General features: G+C 32.4%; 6 protein-coding genes across 12 annotated transcripts in view; 2 read left to right on the top strand and 4 right to left on the bottom strand.

Moving 5' to 3' along the window:
- The window catches only part of LOC109594497 (hemicentin-2), a 300,510-nt gene extending 296,551 nt beyond the window's left edge, over positions 1 to 3,959 (top strand). For all 6 annotated transcript variants that reach the window (XM_049961987.1, XM_049961988.1, XM_049961986.1 and 3 more), the window contains 2 exons: positions 726 to 939; positions 2,297 to 3,959. In XM_049961987.1, the coding sequence (XP_049817944.1) occupies positions 726 to 939; positions 2,297 to 2,400 (318 nt within the window). In that variant the 3' untranslated portion in view covers positions 2,401 to 3,959. The remainder of the gene's footprint in view (positions 1 to 725; positions 940 to 2,296) is intronic.
- A 241-nt stretch (positions 3,960 to 4,200) lies between these two features.
- Positions 4,201 to 7,413, bottom strand: LOC109594274 (mitochondrial potassium channel ATP-binding subunit). Its single transcript, XM_020009483.2, has 13 exons — positions 7,174 to 7,413; positions 6,793 to 7,114; positions 6,577 to 6,735; positions 6,379 to 6,524; positions 6,112 to 6,328; positions 5,869 to 6,053; positions 5,566 to 5,743; positions 5,225 to 5,344; positions 5,068 to 5,171; positions 4,842 to 5,016; positions 4,596 to 4,774; positions 4,393 to 4,540; positions 4,201 to 4,339 (listed from the first exon to the last, which is right to left on the bottom strand). The coding sequence occupies exons 1-13, from the start codon at positions 7,218 to 7,220 to the stop codon at positions 4,253 to 4,255; spliced, it is 2,067 nt and encodes a 688-aa protein (XP_019865042.1). The 5' UTR covers positions 7,221 to 7,413; the 3' UTR covers positions 4,201 to 4,252.
- A 1,804-nt stretch (positions 7,414 to 9,217) lies between these two features.
- LOC109594586 (acidic mammalian chitinase) lies at positions 9,218 to 11,824 on the top strand. The gene is made up of 7 exons (XM_020009806.2): positions 9,218 to 9,449; positions 10,374 to 10,532; positions 10,601 to 10,812; positions 10,869 to 10,984; positions 11,039 to 11,330; positions 11,388 to 11,504; positions 11,573 to 11,824. Exons 1-7 carry the CDS (start codon positions 9,389 to 9,391, stop codon positions 11,729 to 11,731), a joined length of 1,116 nt encoding a protein of 371 aa, XP_019865365.1. The 5' UTR covers positions 9,218 to 9,388; the 3' UTR covers positions 11,732 to 11,824.
- Positions 11,825 to 11,865: 41 nt separating this feature from the next.
- Positions 11,866 to 12,629, bottom strand: LOC109594177 (dynein light chain Tctex-type 5-like). Of its 2 annotated transcripts, none has more exons than XM_020009374.2 (3): positions 12,455 to 12,629; positions 12,197 to 12,390; positions 11,866 to 12,076 (listed from the first exon to the last, which is right to left on the bottom strand). In XM_020009374.2, the coding sequence occupies exons 1-3, from the start codon at positions 12,479 to 12,481 to the stop codon at positions 11,911 to 11,913; spliced, it is 387 nt and encodes a 128-aa protein (XP_019864933.1). In that variant the 5' UTR covers positions 12,482 to 12,629; the 3' UTR covers positions 11,866 to 11,910. The 2 variants fall into 2 exon arrangements, with proteins under 2 accessions (XP_019864933.1, XP_049826699.1); XM_049970742.1 differs by having other exon boundaries at positions 12,197 to 12,364; positions 12,529 to 12,616.
- A 464-nt stretch (positions 12,630 to 13,093) lies between these two features.
- LOC126266481 (chitotriosidase-1-like) lies at positions 13,094 to 14,767 on the bottom strand. Its single transcript, XM_049970549.1, has 6 exons — positions 14,630 to 14,767; positions 14,402 to 14,572; positions 13,977 to 14,343; positions 13,682 to 13,808; positions 13,440 to 13,625; positions 13,094 to 13,385 (listed from the first exon to the last, which is right to left on the bottom strand). Exons 1-6 carry the CDS (start codon positions 14,685 to 14,687, stop codon positions 13,137 to 13,139), a joined length of 1,158 nt encoding a protein of 385 aa, XP_049826506.1. The 5' UTR covers positions 14,688 to 14,767; the 3' UTR covers positions 13,094 to 13,136.
- A 307-nt stretch (positions 14,768 to 15,074) lies between these two features.
- Positions 15,075 to 17,763, bottom strand: LOC109594186 (acidic mammalian chitinase). Its single transcript, XM_020009387.2, has 9 exons — positions 17,655 to 17,763; positions 17,220 to 17,390; positions 16,926 to 17,158; positions 16,741 to 16,868; positions 16,557 to 16,683; positions 15,895 to 16,080; positions 15,710 to 15,832; positions 15,527 to 15,649; positions 15,075 to 15,472 (listed from the first exon to the last, which is right to left on the bottom strand). Exons 1-9 carry the CDS (start codon positions 17,722 to 17,724, stop codon positions 15,131 to 15,133), a joined length of 1,503 nt encoding a protein of 500 aa, XP_019864946.2. The 5' UTR covers positions 17,725 to 17,763; the 3' UTR covers positions 15,075 to 15,130.
- Positions 17,764 to 19,714: the final 1,951 nt, after the last annotated feature.

The following is a 19,714-nucleotide window of genomic DNA, read 5'->3' as shown; positions in this document are numbered from 1 at the left end:
AATCACTGATATTTATCTTGTTTCCTTGTTCACTTTCAAATGGAGAATTAGCGAGAGTTATGCCAGAGTCGGGCGCATTTAAATATCAAAATTAAACTGTCAACAGTTATAAATTGCAGGACAAACGGCTAAATTTCTATGGTACTAATATAATAAAATGCCATTAGCTACGTACTCCTCAGATTTTATCAGTATTATTATAAATAATCAATGATAATTTAATTTAATGACTGATTATCAGTTTTATGGCCTGTTGTAATTGCCCAAGAAATTAGCCCCATTTACTCCCGTTTGTTATTAATGGCTGACGTTTCCTATCGCCCGGAATATTATCGACAATTGATGTAGCCTAGTGATATGACCATATGTAAGAAAATATGTTTACTGATACGGAATGGAATTGTTTATCGCAGCTACATGTAATTCGTGACACCTTTAATGGAGTATGATTAGGATTTCTGATATCCGTTGGAGAAATAGCCCCAGCACTCGGTCAATAAATCGAGCACATTCGGAGCTTATATATCAAATTGTAGGGCAAAATCCGCCAAACTATCGATAACATCAGCCAATAAGGCCAAGTTGTACATTCACGGATATTAGTTAATCGTTCGAGTGTGTTACTGCTGAAACATGGTCGGGCTTTTGTTTATTAATGACTTTACAACTGCAAGATTTACGAACAACTTACTCAAATAGGTTTTATACTAATTCAATGGTTTCAGAGCCCAACACCGCCGCAATACGTATTTTGGTACCACAACCAGCACATGATTAATTATGACACCGCCAGAGGTGGCATCACAGTCGAAACGGTACCAGGACCTCGAACCCAAAGCAGATTAACCATACGCGATACCAATGATGCCGACTCCGGAAATTACACTTGTTCAGCCTCCAACACTGAACCCGCATCCATCTATGTCTTTGTATCTGAAGGTGAGTATCACTTTTTGTTCGATTTATATTAATAAATCAGCCATTTGAAGTATGTAGTGATTTTAGTGGCAGTCGATGGAATTTAATTAATTGAAATGTAATTTCAGCCCTCGGCTAAAATTATTTTATTGCTATTATCATGAATGGAATTATGGTGAATTTCTCATTTTCATATATTGTCTATTAATTACGTTTGATCAATTAATATCAATCGAGTGTTGAATTTATATCGAATAGCTTAAGGTATAATTTTATTAAAATAAATTACGAACTTGTAAGTTATTAAATTTATTAATCAATTAATTTTTTTTTTTTTAAAAGAATTTTATTTCGATCCAGTTGAACGAACCACTAAAATAACATATTCACAAAAATTGTTTATAATTTCGGCAATTTGTAATGATATTTAATAATACGCGATTAAATGAAAACATTAAAAGCATAACTGATTAATAATGTCATGTAATTAAATAAATCTAGATAAAATTGTCATTTAATAGGTTATTACAAAACATTAATTTCGCATAAATAAAATAAACGAGATTAAATATTTATTTATACATTTAAAATAATCATGACAGTTGAAAAATAAATGCAGATCAACAATTAACTAACTTTCGGCATTTCATTATCTGAATAAACATTTTAGATGGGGTTTAATTAATGCACTGGTCCATGTGAGCTAAATTTAGATCATTTGGTTTAACCTCATACATACATTATCGATGCTGTCATTAAAGATAAATTCGGTCATCAAACTTGTCGTTCAGTCATCAATTTTTGGCCACTGAATCCTCAATACAACGCCATAACGACAGACATATTTCATAAAGACATTCACTATTAATCGTGCTAATCATCGCTGATTAGTAGTATCTTCCCCTAGAGACCCTCAACAAATCTATGTCGCGTACATTCGAACATGAATGAACACGGATATCCTCACATATGTTAAATCCTAGATAGTGTCACTACTACATAAGGGACAATACATCGGTTCTAATAAGGAAACAGTTCCTTAATCGTGTAAATAAATTTTGACCTATATACATTCAAAATTATGGGGAAGATAAATCGGCACCACGATTTATGGGAAACTGGGTCGCTCGATTTAACCACATATTAATAAAAATATCTTCTACTGGTAGTTTATCGATGCGGTGTCGTAAATTGCGCGCAAACAAACGTTTATTTTTTTTATATCAGTTAGAATTTCACATCCAACGTACCAATTATAATAATTATTATTTTTAAGGCCAATCTATTACATGTTTTTTTTAACGGCCAGACTATATAAACACAGTATTTGGTGCTATCATGTAATGTATCTTAAATATATTTTTTTTATTCTTTGCAGGTGACAACGTTGACGCAATATTGATGCGAAAATCGTGTGCCATGTGTGTGGCCAGTCAACTTTTTATAGTCCTAATAACGTCGTTGACCGCCGCCATGCGATAAAGGAAGAATTATTATTGGACGGCAGAATGTTTTACAGACACTGACGTGTATAAAAGTGCGAAAAGTGATATTTACATAAACTTTATTTGTATACATTCAAAAACAATTATTTTCGAAATCTAAATGAATTTAAATACCTAAGAAAGTGTTAAAAATATATAAACATGTGTATAAAACTTATCATTACTGATGATGTACTAGCTCTAAGGTTATATCTCAAAATGTAATAGAAATATATTTAAAAACTTCCAAGCAAATATAAAACACGGGTAACCTTCATTTTTTGTAGGCATAGGTTCTGTCAGATACATATTGTACTACTAATTTTACTTCTCACGCAATTTAATGTTTAGCGCATAAAACTTATCTTGCTGGCGCAGCATTTATTGCAAATACAGAATCCGGCAAAGAGAAAAGTGATACGAAACGATGAATTTTAAGAGTGTGATATATTTGAAATTGAATAGTTGACCCAGAAACTGTATAAGAGGTTGCCCCAATTTGCGAAAGTATCCGCAATAAATATTCTTTAAGAAGCACACGTTTTTTTTCATAATATTGAATAAAAGATGTATCGCAATCAGCTAACACTTCAGGATAAATGTAATTCCGTAGATGTATTTATTTTTGTATTTGACCATTGTATTTGCTTGGAATGGACACACACATCAATATGACACTCTGTACAATAAAAGGTGCAGCGTGACTTGATATATTGTAAGTGTAATTAATTATCAGTGGTGACAAAAAAATTAAATGGCACCGCTTTGATTCTGAATGAAATTTTCGACTTACTTAGTGTTTCAGTAACTTTCTTGAATAAGAGATGTACAAACACAAAACTGCGTCTCTATTGCACTAAATAATTGTACATAATAACTGTCTATTATTTATACAGGGTTAGGTTAATGTTCTAAATAAAGTGTAATATAATAACATAAGAAAAACTATTTAAAAGAGTTTAATTTGTTAAATATATATATTCTACTAAAGTAAATTAACACTACGTATATCCTAATTCAATATCAATTCATTTACAAAATTGTAACTTATGAATATCTGTTATTATCAAATGTTTATTCAAACTCTTTTATTTAGTTTTTACTACAATTTCTCTTTTCTCTTCCTGAAAAATCATCATCAAAGTCGTATCATAGCTGACAGTGTAATTTTGATTAAAATACGTAATAACATAATTTAATTTAAAATAGAACAATGCCAAATACATATTATATTTAATGTGATTAGCTTTTTTCTATCACCGCTTTGTGAAATCTAACGAATTTGACTTTTTACTCTAAATTCATTTATTTGTTACATAACATAAATAATTGTTACATCGATTTCATTAAATTGGACCAAAAAAGAACTAAAAGTCGAAAATTGTTAAGTTTCACGATGCTTTACTTTTATTTAATAACGTTTTTTACATTAATCTGTACATACTTCCCAGACTTTACATAAGGTACTCGTAGTTAGTAATTTGTTATCATTTTAAATTTTATGAATCAATGTAAAATGTAAACGAAATGGTATAATTAAAAATCAAAATTTCAGTTATTTTTTTAGAATAATTGCCATGTTCATACGGTTCTTCTTTAGGTTTTACATAATGTTACCATCATGTGTGACATATTGACGTACTTTATTTACTACGATCTCATTTATTCTAATTATTTCTTCTTTAATTTAATAAAGAAGATACGCACAAAGTGTTTTATTGCCAACCGCACATTCCATTGCAGTTTTAACGACAAAAATTATTATATTATACAGGTAGGTATAATTAAAAATAATTGCTAGGGAAAACAAATGTATATTTCAACAAAAAATGCCAAGTACATAATAAATTTTAGCCTCCAGCTGGAGTTTGTTGCTGTTGATAAGTAAGAGACCAATAATATCCTTTCAGTTTCTTTAAATCGTCATGTGTTCCCATCTAAAAATGAATTAAATTAATGTTTTTTCATATAACCGATTTTATGAAAATACCTCGACAATCTTCCCTTTATTTAAAACAACAATTAAATCGGCATTCTGTATAGTAGACAATCTGTGGGCAATAACAATAACTGTCCTGCCTTTCCGGGCTTTTTCTAAGGCCACTTGAACAATTTTTTCAGATTCCGTGTCTAGGGCACTAATAAAAAATATTTACATTCAAAATTATTTTATAAATTATTTTTATAAATTACCTGGTTGCCTCATCCAATAATAATATGCACGGATCTTTCAACAATGCTCTAGCTATTGCAATTCTTTGCTTCTGGCCTCCTGATAGTGTTGCACCCCTTTCACCAACTAGGGTATCATAACCGTTAGGGAATTTTGATATAAATTCATCTGCATTTGCCATTTGAGCAGCTTCTCTTATCTATCATTAAAAAATAAATCATAATTTAGTACATTCAAATATGTATATGACTGATTTTCAATAGCACCTCTTCATCTGTGGCATCTGGTCTTCCATACCTAATATTTTCTATGATGGATGTTCCAAATAAAATAGGTTCTTGACTAATTAGACCAAGGGCTTTCTTTCTCAACCAAGACGGATCCAAATTTCTGACATCGTAACCGTCAATTGTAATGGATCCACCTTGAATATCATAAAACCTAAAGAAAAACGATTCGTTGATAATTTGCATGTTCAAACGATATATTTACCTTTCAAGCAATGCTACCACTGTGGATTTACCATTACCAGAAGCACCCACAATTGCCACAGTTCTTCCTGAGGGTATCGTTAAATTAAAATTGTCCAAGATTATCTAAAATTATCTTCTTGTATATTAAGAGCAAATGATTAATTAACTAATGTTACCTGTTGTGGCCTGGTAGGATAGGCAAATTTAACGTTTTTGAATTCAATGTTGCCCGTTAATTCTTCATCAGGAATAATTTTGCCACCTTTCAAGTTCATTGAGGGCTTCAAATCTATGTACTATAAAATATATATATTTAATGAATGTTATATATTATTATTTATTATAGATATCAGATGTATTTGTAACTGAAATGAAATTGGACCCGTAAGAGACTTTGTTTTTCACTAGTTTATTAACAAATTTGATGATATCAGCTTTATTTCTCCTAATAAAATGTTGTATAACTTACTTATTTACACTGTTCTGTTAGTATAATAATCAGTTAATGAAGACGTACCTCAAAAACCCTTGCCCCTGAAGCAATACCTCTAATAACTGAACCAAATAGTAAGCTTAGTTGTCCAAGTGACCTTTGTATTGTCTGAGAAGCCATCAAATAAGACATAACTTCACCAGCAGTTAACTGATTATTTGATAATAAGTATCCACCTAAATAAAGAGTAGACAAAACCATACTGCAAGAAAAAAAGCCTCATCTCATCTACAGTCAGTATCTTATATCCCAATTGTATGAATTGACCAGATATACTCTTTTTTTCAAAGAAGGAAAGTAACAAGTATGAACATATGTAGAATATACCTATTTAAAAACATATTTGTGCCAGCTTGAAATAATCCAATACCAAATCCCAAATTCTGATTGTATTCCATAGCTAATTCAGCTTCACTGTCAAATAATTCATTCTCCTGATCCTCCATGGCAAAAGCTCTCACTGTCCTTATATTGCCAACAGCTTCATCTGCTACAGCTGTCGTTTTTTCAACCTAGTTTAAATTTAATTCAGTGTCAATGTCTCAATTTATGACAAAAATGAATACAAACCTGTGATTGAGCTTTTCTAGATGTGGCTCTAAGAATAGCTCCAAAAATTGTACCCACAGCTATCACAGTTGGTATACACAGAAGGGTTATAAATGTCATTTGTGGAGATATCATTATTAGTGAAACTGAGCATCCAATAATTTGAGTTGCAGCCCGTAAACCTCCTGAAATTGTCTGCTTAAAACTGCTTTTGAAGTCTTGTATATCAGCAGTTAGCCTGAAAAAAATATATTTTTAAAAGAAACTTGTAAATTGGCAACTGCAAACCTGTTAATTATTTCCCCAGTTCTTTGTTTATCGAAAAACGCCATGTCTTGTTTCAATATAGAAGCAAATAAATCAGTCTTCATCTGATACGCAATTTTTTCCCCCAGATTAGAGAGCATGTAAATGTAAAAAAATGTGCATGCACTCTAAAATACGAAATATTCAAAATAAGCCAACAAAATGTGGATGAATACATGCCTGTGCAATATACATGGATACAATTTTCAATGTGGGAAGTTTCATTTCCTTTACAAACAATTCGGTGTCCTTTGTTTCACTAAACTTTGCTATCACATTGATCACACCGGCCATTAACTGGGGGATTTGTATGTTCAATAAGGCAACAACTAGGGCACCCTAGAAGAAAGCAAAGATTAATGAATTTCATTTCTGAGAATCTAACTTAGAACTAACAGCAATCGCTGCAATAAAGTACCAGAGATGCGGTTTAAGGTAACTCCAAAATTTTGCCCAGTTAAAGCCGACACCTTTATCTGTTCCGTGTCGGTATGTGGCCAGCCTTGTTTTCTTCTTGTCGCAGAACACATCTTTTTTGTTCAATGCGAGTTGTACAATAGCACCACCTGTTAGAGTTAAGGATATTGTTGTCACCTTCGGAAAGGTGAAATTTGTTTTATTTGAAGGGCCCTGACTTTTGCCCGTTCGGTACAGGCTATTTTTGTAGTGGTTGAAGTTTACTGAACGTTGGCTGTATACATTTTTAGTCAGTGAATGCCTAAAATTTACAATTATATAAGTGTACAAGTAGATAACCTATAAATATTAATATTTTACCTAAGTAGATTATTAAAACAATGATGATTTTGGATTAGTTTAAACATTTTATTGCAGATATGTGTATGTACAATTTACATTTCCATATATTTATTAAATTTTATCAAGACATGACAGATGAACCGACAAAATCAGATATGTAAATATAGTAGATTGGAACTACTACATGTTTTACAAAATAAAAAGTAATAACTGTAAAGTATAAATAATGATTTAATAGTATAATTTATCATTAATTCATTTAAATGTAGAGGACAATTAATTTGTAATCGCACTGTATCTACAACCACGTAAAGGTCAGTTTACAAGTATCATGCGGTACTATTAAAAGTAATACCATTGCCGATGACAATTTAAATTATTAAATTAAAAGTGATTTAAAATGAACTTAAGTATAAACCAGCTGGATTTATCTGGACGTTGCCGTTGCTGTCGCCACCGTTCAGGCAGCCCTGTTTACGTCGCTTTCATGGAATTCGAGGAATTAAAAATATTTCCCAAGATTAACGTAAACTGCAAATGATAATGGTAGGGACAATTTATAAACAATAACTATATAATTCAGATGAACATATTTGTATATTTAATCTTGGCTAATATATTTCTTAAATTATATTATCAAAATATCATCACCTCTTCAACAGTACCATTATGTATATACAGGGTGGCTCATCTAAAAAGTACGGCGAGCCATTACAGGATGAAAAAAGCTTTTCGACCAATTCCAAAATCACCTAAAGTTTATTTGTCCTTTAACTTTATTTGAAGTGACGGTCTCATTCCTTTGAATTAAGCTAGATATAAATATAACAGATTTAATTTTGAAAAGGATTTTTAATGATAAAATTTTAGTTATTTAATTTAACATTAAAATGTTCTATATGCTTTTTGTTTTATAGTTTTAGTCACTTTCCTAAATATACGACAAGTATATGTTCCTTGCCGCATCTTGAATTGCTGTGATGAGTCATTTAAATTTGTAAAATTTTTATGTCGAATTTGGTTTTATACATGATTCCCATGTTATCTATAAGGTTGATGTTTGGACGGCCAACACAAAACATAAATATTTTGGTCTTTTAATAAATCCGTCACAATTTGTGTTTGGGATCGTTTTCATGATGAAACACATTTATCAAGAGCATTATTTCTTCAATATATGTAATCAAATTGTTATTTATTATATCCCTATATATAAATTCATCTAAAAGGGCCTACGCTAGAAGAATTGGAGCAAAATTGAAACGCTACTATTTTTCACTATATTTGTAACAAACTTTTTATAAAACTTTGCCCCTGTAGGCTGTTTAACATAAGGAGAACCATCATTCTGTTATAAATTAAATTTATTATATTTACTCGTCACTAAAAACTACTCATTCGCACCGTTCTGTGGTTCATTGAATGTGATCCTAAGCAAGTCAAAATTGGACTTTCACATCTTTAGTAGAAATCAGGGTTCTTTTCTTGTAGGTCTGAGGTCAAATGAACGGCCTCGCAGGCACTGGATTAAAAAATTATAATAAGCAAAAAACCTCTAGTAAATAACCTATTTAAATTAAATGTAAAAAGTTATAGCTATAATTTTGTACACAATTAAAATAAAATTAAAAATTTGATTTATATATTAAATAGAAATTTACAATTTTATTATAATTTTGACACGTTATAACATCAATAATAGCAACAAAATTAGTCAGTTTTAAATCTTATCAGTTACTTGGTAAATATAAATAAAGTGCAATTTGGTATTTAAAAAAATAAAAGAAATGTTTATTAATTCATATTAATAATGGACAGGGCCGCATCATCAATTTAACCTCAGTTTTGTCCATAATATATTTTTTTATTTTAATACTTTATCCAAGCATATTTTATATAACATAAACAACAAAGAAAATTGTGCGTTACACCTAAAAAACAATAAATTCGGTGTATAAAAGTGGTATCAAAACTACTACTACTATTCCATTCCAGTTTTTAAACTGAAACTCAGTTCCGTAGTCACATTCATAACGTTCACTCCCACGAAAATTTCATTCGATCCGGTACTGCATGAACGGGGTACTTTACAGTTTTTTTATACGATCAATAATTTGCTTTTGTTACAAACTCACTTATTATCAGAGAGTAAATCCCAAATCAGTATGATAACACTTTTATATACGAAATTAATGGGATTAATTCGTCAAAAATTTATTGTATATCCATAGAAATGTTTGTTTTCAATTCGATCTTCATTATTGTTCTGGCTACCTTTCACCAAGTGTCTGCAGGTGAGTTTATATTGTTTAATCATGTAAAATAACAAATCATATTTTTGTAAATAAATCATGAATAATAACACATAATTTACATAGATATTTTATAATGAAACAGATTTTATTTTTATACTAATTTGATGTGAGATGATTCGGCTTGTTTTAAATTATTCACCGAACCGTTATTCTATAAAATCGTAATTGGTTCCGACGCGGGATTTTACATGGACATAATTAGACATAATTGACAATTTACATTATTGTACTTTGTCAGTGATTCGCATTTTTTCTCGATACTTTGATACCACACGAATAGTTCACACATGACTTTTACATTTTGCATAAATTACTAATTATTTCGTCAAAAATGGTGAATCCCGATACGGCGAAATTCGCGTTTGTTTATCATGAGTGAATAAATAATGAGTTGTCTTTTGAGGTAAACAATTTTGGTATAATAATATAACAAAATAATATATTACACTAATAATAAATATGAGAATCAATTTATTACAAAATTAAAATTTAATTTAAATTAAATCAACTATTTTGATAAAAATGTTAATCTAGATACGGGACTATAACCTCGCCTAACGTTAAAATTTTACAATTACGACATTAACATATTTTTTTGTTTTTCATACAAGTAATCAAGTGTTTATTAAATTATTATTGTTTAAATGTTGATAAATATTTTCTTTTAGATAAGTTTTGCGTAATTACGTTACGGATTTACATTAATAATATTGTTAAAACCATTCGCAGATTAAAAGTGTGTAATAACAAGAATTAATCATTCACTTAAAATCCAGGCATGAGTAACGAGTTATTTTGTCTGTAGAATGAACATAAAAGTAAACATTCAGCTTAACGTGGAAATAATAATTTGCCTTATAACTTCCCTTACGACGTAACATGAAAACAGTTTTTTTCTTTCAGTGAATGTTGTGTGTTATTTCTCCAGTTCGAATGGATACCAGGCTGCGCCACCGGAAAATCTCGATGCCAATTTGTGCACCCACATAAACTATGCGTTTGTCAGTCTTCTTGGCAACGGAAGTCTGACGTATGCAAACGAACCTCTGGATATCACATTAAGTAAGCAAGTGTATAAAAATTGTCATACATGTTACTCATTCATGACGGTGGCCACCACCTGGTTTCAGATATGTACGGTAGAGTTGTTGGACTGAAAGAAAACAATCCTGATTTGAAGGTCCTCCTGAGTGTTGGTGGTGTTTCCACTTCTATATTTGCACAGGTGGCGGCCAACGAAACAAGTAGAAAAGTTTTCGCTCGGAGCGCCAGACATTTTATGGAAACATACAAATTCGATGGCATAGACATAGATTGGGAATTTCCTACAGCCATCCATAAGGTACGTTTTAAAATATCATAAAATTTGTTGTTACTTAAGTAATTTGATCGTTTCAGGAAGACTTCACCAGTCTTTTAACTGATCTTAGAGATAACTTCGGAAGTGAATTCTTAATTACTGCTGCATTGGCAGCCATTCCTAAGACTGGCTACGACATACCAAAACTATCAGAGTACGTGACACAATTATACGTAATATATAATAATCCATTTTTTTTGTTTTACAGAATATTAGATTATATTAATGTGATGAGCTACGATTTCTACGGAGCGTGGAGCGAATACACCGGACAAACTTCGGCACTATTCCCCGCATCTATTGAAAGTTCTTACGAGAAAGCTTATCTCAATATAGCTGCGACTGCTAAGAACTGGGTGAAAGGTGGGGCTGCCCCTAACAAACTTAATGTCGGTGTAGCTTTCTATGGTCGACAGTTTACGCTTCAGGATCCCTCTGTTCATGGTCTTCATGCCCCCATAACAGGGGCAGGAACCAGAGTTTCGGCCACATACTCTCTGGTAAATCATATTTATTTGCTCGTTTAATTGTTTTTATTTATTTATACATTCATTCAGATTTGTCAAAATTATGCAAATTGGACAAGGGTTTGGGACGAAGAACAAAAAAATCCTTATAAATATCTGAATGATCAATGGATAGGATACGATGACCTCGAATCTATTCGATTAAAGGTTTGTGTTTTGTTTCTTTGTGTAATGATTAAAGGGATGCTCACTCACTATTTTACTGACAATTCTAGGCTCTCTACATATTGAAGATGGAATATGCGGGTATAATGATATGGCAAATTGGATCGGACGATGTTTTCGGTAAATGTGGGGAAAAGCAAGGTCTCTTAAGTGTGATAAACAAACAAGTTAAAATGTACAAACTCAGAAAATCCCGCAAACGTTCCTAAAAGCGAAAAACGTCTCAGGCGTTTTTAAATTATATTGATTCAGATGCTGGTCACCTGTTGTACTTAATTTTAAATTAAATAATTTAGCATTTATATGGTTTTTTATTTTTAGTAAAGGAGTTAAACAATATAAATAGCATTTTTCAAATTGTTTATTTAAACATAACATTCGGTTAAGTTTATTCGTAGTAAATTCCGAAACAAAGGGCTACTCCGAAAACGGTATTAGTTTCTGAGGTGTACATGGCAAAATTGTCTTTTTCGTGATCCCATAGGAAGCTGCATGACATATTAACATCCTGATCGTGACGTTCTCCAAATGTTACAAGGCTTATTATTTTATACCTAAAAAATATATATTTTTTACTCCGTACAAAAATAAATTTCGTTTCAAAATATACTCAATTAGCCGACACAGACGGATTCATAACTTTTTTTAAGGGCTAGCTCATCAGTCAGCATTACCTGTCAAATTCCAGTTTTTTCACGTCCGATTTTATTTGATTAGATGCCCATTTGGCCTGATTCGCACATTTCTCCGGATCGTACGTCATATTTTCCATCGCTTCATCGAGGACGGCTTTTAAAATTTTGTACACCTTTTCGGCGTTAAACGGATTCTGCGACTCTAACCTGTATGTGTTTAAAAAACGAATACTCTGAAATATTCTTATTTGAGAATAAGTAAAAAAATATATTAGGACGTAACAATTAAGAATTTACCTCAATATTAAGTGATGATGAACTCATTGCAATGCGAGAATTTAGATAAGCGAGTGTTTCGCATATTAGCTTACATTCTACTAAATGGCCCGAACTATTTTCTCATATCGATCGATACTAGATGGGTACGAGCTGGCACAAGTCTGGGAAGACTCATTTATTTAACTATATTTCAATTAATGAATGCCTGCTGATTACATGAGAGTTAGTTTATGAATATGGTATTATGAAATGGAAGGTATGAAATATATGTTGTTATCATTATCGTTTTGTCGATTTTACACTTTAATATACATACGTGAAGTAAATAATTAGAATTATTTAAAAAATCACAATTCTTAGCATGACATTGCAACAAATAGATTATCAAAAGTTATAGTAAACAATGTAATCTACATAAATTAAACAAATTTGCATCAACAAAAGAACTTCTAAGCAAGTAATAAAACTAAAATCACTAAATTCTCTGAGAAATTAGTAAATAAATTGAATTAATATTTTATTCATTATATTTTTCCAATCAGTACTTAAATTAATACGTATAGGAAATTCAAATTATTCATTTTAAAAATGTATTTCACTGTAGTTTATAATGGTGTATAAAACAGCCATAATTTTAGTAAATAAGTGAAGAAAGAATATAATAAAACTATATATTTTAAATTTTATAATAAATATTTTATTAAGAGTCAAGTTCGTTTGCAGCAGCCCTCATGAGTGGATAAGTACCACCACCACAAAGTCCGCGGAAGTCATCAGTATCAAAGGACCAGAACATTATTCCTCCCAAATTCTTGGATTTTGCGAATTTTACTTTTTCAACTATAGACCTAGCGTCATCGTAACCGACCCATTGGTTGCCAGAAACTCTGTGTGGCACCACTTGTTCTTCGTCCCAGATGTATTCCCAGTCACTGTGCAACTCGCAAATCTAAAATTTGAATATTATGTACAATTTTCTTATTCAAGGATTGAATAGACTAACCTCGTTGTAACCCAGGATTCCATCTTGGCGAGTGTATGGTCCGGCTGCACCACCACCCGTAATCGGCGCGTACAAAGCGGTATTGGAGGGGTCAGCAAGTGTGAAACTGCGACCGTAAGTAGCGAGTCCCAAATTTACTTTGCTAATATCAACTCCCTTTTCAATCCAATGATTAATACCAGCAGCCTAAAATGGGACATCATAAGTATTACATTATAAACGAACGAAGAAAAGTCACTTACGACATTAATCTCCTTTTGTTCATCGGTAACGTCGAGACTAGAGGCATAGAGGGGAGCGCAATGGCCGACGAACGGTTCAAATGCCCCGTGAAAATCGTAAGACATTACGTTCAGGAGATCAACGGCCCTTAAATTTAAAAAAACATCGCATTACCCAAGTTATCCACTGACATAAATCGAGATTCTAGATTAAATAAATAAGTTTATTGAACTCCGTCCTCGTAAGCTTATCGTCTGTTTTTGTCAGATTCAGAACAACGTGAACGTCAATTTACCACAGCGTATTTGTACTTACTCGGAAACTTCAGGAACAATGTAAGACGCATCGATCGATGCTTTGGCACCACCTACAGCGATCGACAAAATCATATTTTCGGCGTGAAGAGCGTTCCTGAGTTCCTGCAGGAGAAGCACGAAGTTAGCTGGATCGGTGTCGGGACGGGAACCGTCACGTTGTCCCGGATATTCCCAATCCAGATCGAAGCCGTCGAAACCGTGTTGTTTCATCCACGACACGACGTCGGCGACCAGAGTGCTTCTTTTTTGCGGATCCGAAGCCATATCTGAGTATTTGCCGGAACCTTCGTTCCATCCACCCATGCTGGCTAGGACTTTCAGGCCGGGGTTTTTGTCTCTCAGCGCCAACAAATGTTGTAATTCCTCTGTTGAAAAGTTTGTTTATCAGTTCAGTAACGAACTGAAAGTTGCTCAGTGTTTTACCTAATCCGTCCAGTTCCCAATCATCGAGGATCTGTACTTTGTAATCCCAGCTCAGTCCGAGGAATCCGTAAATAATGTGGGTGCACAAAGTAGGATCGATATTGGACACGTTGAATTTCCCATTGCCAGGTCTGTAGACAGTCCAACTTGTAAAGTAGCACACTTTGTTGGCTACAAAACATTAACAAAAATAATTATCGGGAATGTAAATTTAAGATGTAGGTATACCTGACGCAGCCAATCCGATGGCGAACGTAGCGAAGATTAATGCTACAGTGAGCTTCATGGTTGCTTCCGCTGTCTCAGAACTGAATACTTCTCATTTTGCCACAAACCTTTTTATAATGCATTTATAATCTGTGTTTGATCCCCGATATCACTTGAAAAGATATTCTTCCACTTGACAATTTAAACATATTATTAGATATATCTGTAGGTAAACACTTGTTATCGATTGTCTAAAAAATAAAATTCTTGTAGTGTATCATTTTAATTTTAAGGGATTATCTATTCATAACGTAAAAACCATTTTTATCATGCTCAATTTTAATGTATTACTTATGCTTCTAGGAAATTTGCTTGAATTTCCAATATACACAAAGTATCAATATCTATAGAAAAATAAACAATCTGCCTATCTTAGGTAATTTTTTAATTGAAAAAAACCCATTACTACTGTTCAAATTAATTGTTTATTCGTACAAATTTAATACAACAATCAAAATAGTTCTAGCAGTTAACATTCGCTGGCCAGTCGCAGTTGTTCACGTTGATATTGAAAACCAATCCGGATGGACATGTGTTCTTGTACTTCACCCAACCGGATCCGCTCTGAGCACACCAATAAAATACATCGCAAGCCTTCGAATCTCTGATGTATCCAACTTTAGTACATTCATCTGAGTTAGATGAGTCATTGGAACTGCTGTCGGAACCGGAATCGGAATTGGAGTCTGATCCGGAGTCAGAATTGGAATCTGATCCGGAGTCGGAATTGGAATCTGATCCAGAGTCGGAATTGGAGTTGCTGTTGTCAGAGTCGTTGTTGTCGATGTTTTCGTTGGAGGTACCCTAAGTAGCAAAGTAAGTATAATAAAATGATAAGCACAAAAAATAAATACGTACACCTAAGGCAGATTTAATGGCATTGAGTATGGGGTATTTGGAGCCACAAATTCCCCTAAAGTCGTCGGTTTCGATGGACCAGATCATGACACCACCGAGTCCCATTTGCTTAGCATAGTTGACCTACGAATAAAACGTTAGTAATTCTATTAACACATCGCAAGAAATAAAGTTCATTCGTACCTTAATACCGATAGACTTGGGATTATCGTAGCCGACCCATTGGTTTCCGCTGTAGGTGTACGGTACTTTCTGTTCGTCATCCCAAACGGTGGTCCAGCCGCCTGCCGCTTGTTTCTCGCAAATCTGAAACGTACAGTTTCCGTTTAATTCCTGTGGAAGAGTGTATTGGTGTGTAATTAACTCACTTCGTTGTATCCCAACATACCCATTTCTTGGGTGTAAGGGCCTTGAGTTCCGGCGTTCACAACTGGAGCACCCAATTTATTGTTGGAGGCTGATGCCAAAGTGTAGGTTCTACCATAGACACCCATACCGAGGGCTATTTTGGCTGGAGCAGCTCCTCTTGCAATCCATCCTTCAACTACGGCTTTCTAAAAATTTTATTTATGTTTTTAATATGAAAATTACTTTTTTACTGAGTTACTATCAGTTTGTTTATTTAATTTTTTATAAACAATTATGTTAACAATGATTTAGAACAAAAACATTTTTAAAAAATGTAAAGTACAACAAAATAATAGTTCTCGAATTAATCAACATAATAATTATGACGCAACATTAGTATCTATGTATTTGATACAATAAAAATATTTATATAGTTACATTGTTTTATCTTATCTAACAACAATTCATTTGGATACAGTACACTCTAAACAGGTAAAAACAAATGTGTTTAAAAAAATTATATTTATTTTTTGGCATCACAACAAGTGCTACTTTAAATTTAGCATTTAATCGATTGATTGGAAACACGTTTTCAGAGTTCACGAGTATGATTCATCCAAACAATTTAGATGTAATTAAATGACATTCATAATCAATTATTGTTTCTATTCCTGGCACTTACCACATTCAGCTGTTTCTGAGCTGCAGACACGTCAATGGAAGAAGCGTAAAGGGGAGCATTCTGGCCGGTAACACCGTCGTACGAACCATGCAGATCATAAGCCATAATGTTGATGAGATCTAAATATCTATAAACAAGGATATTGTTAATTAACTAACCAACAAATGAATCCTTTTTTAATTACTTGGACAGAGCAGGAACATCGTATGACAGATCGACTGAAGCTGCGGCAGCTGCGACGGCAGCAGTGAGGATGAGTCCCTTCTTATCGAAGGCTGTGCGCAATTCTTGGAGCAACAGCGGGAAATTGGCCTATCACAAATAAAACGTTATTTTATTTCATTGTATAAATTATGGGATTTTAATTACTTTGTCTGAGCTGGCACCTCCTCTTTGAGCGGGATATTCCCAGTCCATATCAATACCATCGAGACCATATGTTGAAGTTATCGACAAAGCACTTTGAACAAAGGCTGCCCTAAGTGCTGATGAAGATGCCACGGTGGAGAATTTGACGGAACCTTCGTTCCATCCACCAATGGCTAACAACACTTTGAGCTTAGGATTTGATTTCTTCAATGCAACAGCATTGGGGAGATTTCCTAAAATATTTTATTCATCTTATGTAAAACTTGTACTTCGGTTTAAGATGGGAATTATTACCAAGACTGATTTCAAGCCAAGTGTCTAAAATTTTGATGCTACCATCGGTGTTGACTCCGGCAAAGGAGTATATTAAATGGGTGCAGAGGGATGTGTCAATGTCATTGACTGTAAATTTGCCGTTCCCAATTCTGTAGTGAGCCCAGCTGCCATAATAGCACACAACTTTATCTGATGAAGAATATAACAAATCATCACATATATCAATTAAGATAACTGTCTATGTGTTATATTTAAATTATTATCAAGTAATACATCGATTTCTAAGTCTGATTGATTTTTATGAGTTAAAATTAGTTTTTTGTCCTACATTAATTACAAATTGACTCGCTTCGGTCATTGCAACCTGGCAATTTATATTAAATGCAAGATTACAAATAAAGATTTATTTTTTAAAATATATTCTTTATCCACAAGTTTTCCATAGTAACTGACCTGTATCAGCGGATGAATAATCCAAAACAAGACACGAAAATGTCAAAAATAACAAGTACTTAAAACACATCCTGAAAATCAAATCACTGATGGTAATTACTTTTACTGTGACACTGAACTTGTTCTTCTAATATTTTTCTTATATATATATCATCTTAATATTTGCTATACTAATCACAAGCAAACATCGGACGTCATTCCATAAAACTTTTATGTTCCAATTAACGATAATTTTAGCGAACCTAAGCCCCTGTTAAATAAAATTTAACGTTAGGACAAAGTAGATGTAATAATTTTTCCACGATTTTCTAATCTCATCATACATTGTTGGGCATAAAATAATAAATAATATTATTTATTGATTTTGGCATTTAATTTCTGTTAATTATTAAATTATGAGTAATAAAATCCGTATGCAAAATTGGCACGCATTATTGGAATTTAATATCTTTTAAAATACAAATGTGTAATAACGTATGGCTACTATAAATTCCAGAAACACATAAAATTTATGTACATAAACTGGGTAAATAGGCACTCAAAATATTATATGGCGAGAAGGATTTGCTATCACTCAGGCATGCGTGCAAATTATGTGTCGTCATGAAACATTTGCTACCATAGAAAAATTTATTCATAAAATGACATAAAAAAATGCTTAAAACTTTTTATTTTACCAATGTGAAACAAAATAAAAGCTTAAGCTTTTACTAAAGAGGAGATTTATATGTCTGCCTAGCAACAGTTTATTATTACACTCGACCTATGTATAAGTATATAATTTAGATTATTATTTAAATTTTTAAATGTGTTTACTAGTAATATGCACGTACAGTGGTGGCCATAATTATAGTAACTTATTGAAATATATGAAAAATATGTGCTGTACTTCTTAAATTGGATGCCTATACCTAAAATGGTTATTGTTTTTTTTTTTCTGTTTTTGTTGTGTTTACTAAGCAAATGCTCAATCTAATTTTATACTTTATTTTTCAGTGGTCGAAATTATAGAAACTTTTTAATTTATGGTTTTTCAATGATCTCTGTGATTTTAATTAATTATTTATCAGCGGTCTTTTGCTTGTTATGAAGTGAAACTGTAAGAAAAATTATAATTCAGCGTTACCAAGATCGAGAGAAACAAGAAGAGATGATTAAGAATTTACAGCTAAATAAGTCAATCGTTTCCCGTATTATTATGAAAATTAGAAAAACTGGCTAAGTGGTAGCTACAAAAAACATTGTCTGTGTTCGAAAAACTTGAAAGAAAATCGATAATTGGCTAATTCGAATGTCAAAAAATCCAATCTTATCGTCAACTGAAATTAAAGTCAACCTGGGGGAAATTGGGATTGCTAAAACTAATTCAAGAACTGTGAGAAAATGGTTAGTGGATGAGAGTTGATGTGACCTCAGATCTCCAAGAAAAACCCTGATTTCTACTAAAAACGTGAAAGTCCAATTTTAACTTGCTTAGGATTAAGTTCACTGGACCACTCAACAGAGGGGACGAGAAGTTTTTAGTCGTGAAATTTAATTTATAAAAAATGATGGTTCTGCTTATGTTAAATATCCTACAGGGACAAAACTACATAAAAAGTTTGGTATATCCACAGTAAAACAGGGTGGTGGTTCAATTATACCATGGAGACGCTTCAATTCTTTTGGCGTAAGCTTCCTCAAACTGATTTATGTGCAGGGATATATTAAACAACAATTTGCTTCCATATATTGAAGAAGTGTTGCTTTTAATAGATGTATTTTAACATGAAAACGATCTCAAACACAATTCCATAACTGTGACAGATTTGTTAAAAGAACAAAGCATCGATGTTTTTTCTTGCCCGTATCAATCTCCACATATCAAGACTATAGAAAACATGGAGGATCACGTTTATAACCAAATTCGACATAAACATTTTACAAATTTAAATAAACTCATCACAGCAATTCAAGAAGCTTAAGTAATATAAACTTGTGTATTCGGAAAATGGTACAAACTATGCCACGCAAAATTATAAATTAATAATGTCAAATAACACAAGTTGCTATATTTATGT

Source organism: Aethina tumida, chromosome 1 (genome assembly GCF_024364675.1).
Source record: "Aethina tumida isolate Nest 87 chromosome 1, icAetTumi1.1, whole genome shotgun sequence".
NCBI lineage: Eukaryota > Metazoa > Arthropoda > Insecta > Coleoptera > Nitidulidae > Aethina > Aethina tumida.
The sequence above is the reverse complement of the archived record's forward strand: the minus strand, read 5'-3'. Positions and strand labels throughout refer to the sequence as shown.

Bases quoted from the DNA above. Each gene is read 5' to 3' on its own strand.
- LOC109594586 (XM_020009806.2), top strand. From the start codon at position 9,389: ATGTTTGTTTTCAATTCGATCTTCATTATTGTTCTGGCTACCTTTCAC. The intron at 9,450-10,373 runs GTGAGTTTATAT...TTTTTCTTTCAG, and splicing joins CTTTCACCAAGTGTCTGCAG to TGAATGTTGTGTGTTATTTC. The intron at 10,985-11,038 runs GTACGTGACACA...TTTGTTTTACAG, and splicing joins GACATACCAAAACTATCAGA to AATATTAGATTATATTAATG.
- LOC126266481 (XM_049970549.1), bottom strand. From the start codon at position 14,687: ATGAAGCTCACTGTAGCATTAATCTTCGCTACGTTCGCCATCGGATTG. The intron at 13,809-13,976 runs GTAAGTACAAAT...TTTAAATTTAAG, and splicing joins ATTGTTCCTGAAGTTTCCGA to GGCCGTTGATCTCCTGAACG. The intron at 13,386-13,439 runs GTTAGTCTATTC...TTCAAATTTTAG, and splicing joins GAATCCTGGGTTACAACGAG to ATTTGCGAGTTGCACAGTGA.
- LOC109594186 (XM_020009387.2), bottom strand. From the start codon at position 17,724: ATGTGTTTTAAGTACTTGTTATTTTTGACATTTTCGTGTCTTGTTTTG. The intron at 16,869-16,925 runs GTAATTAAAATC...TATTTGTGATAG, and splicing joins GAGGTGCCAGCTCAGACAAA to GCCAATTTCCCGCTGTTGCT. The intron at 16,684-16,740 runs GTAATTAAAAAA...CCTTGTTTATAG, and splicing joins GATGTTCCTGCTCTGTCCAA to ATATTTAGATCTCATCAACA.
- LOC109594177 (XM_020009374.2), bottom strand. From the start codon at position 12,481: ATGAGTTCATCATCACTTAATATTGAG. The intron at 12,391-12,454 runs GTAAATTCTTAA...AGAATATTTCAG, and splicing joins CATCATCACTTAATATTGAG to AGTATTCGTTTTTTAAACAC. The intron at 12,077-12,196 runs GTAATGCTGACT...TATATTTTTTAG, and splicing joins AAAAAACTGGAATTTGACAG to GTATAAAATAATAAGCCTTG.
- LOC109594274 (XM_020009483.2), bottom strand. From the start codon at position 7,220: ATGTTTAAACTAATCCAAAATCATCATTGTTTTAATAATCTACTTAG. The intron at 6,054-6,111 runs GTTTGTATTCAT...AATTTAAACTAG, and splicing joins CTAGAAAAGCTCAATCACAG to GTTGAAAAAACGACAGCTGT. The intron at 4,775-4,841 runs GTGCTATTGAAA...TTTTAATGATAG, and splicing joins CAGATGCCACAGATGAAGAG to ATAAGAGAAGCTGCTCAAAT.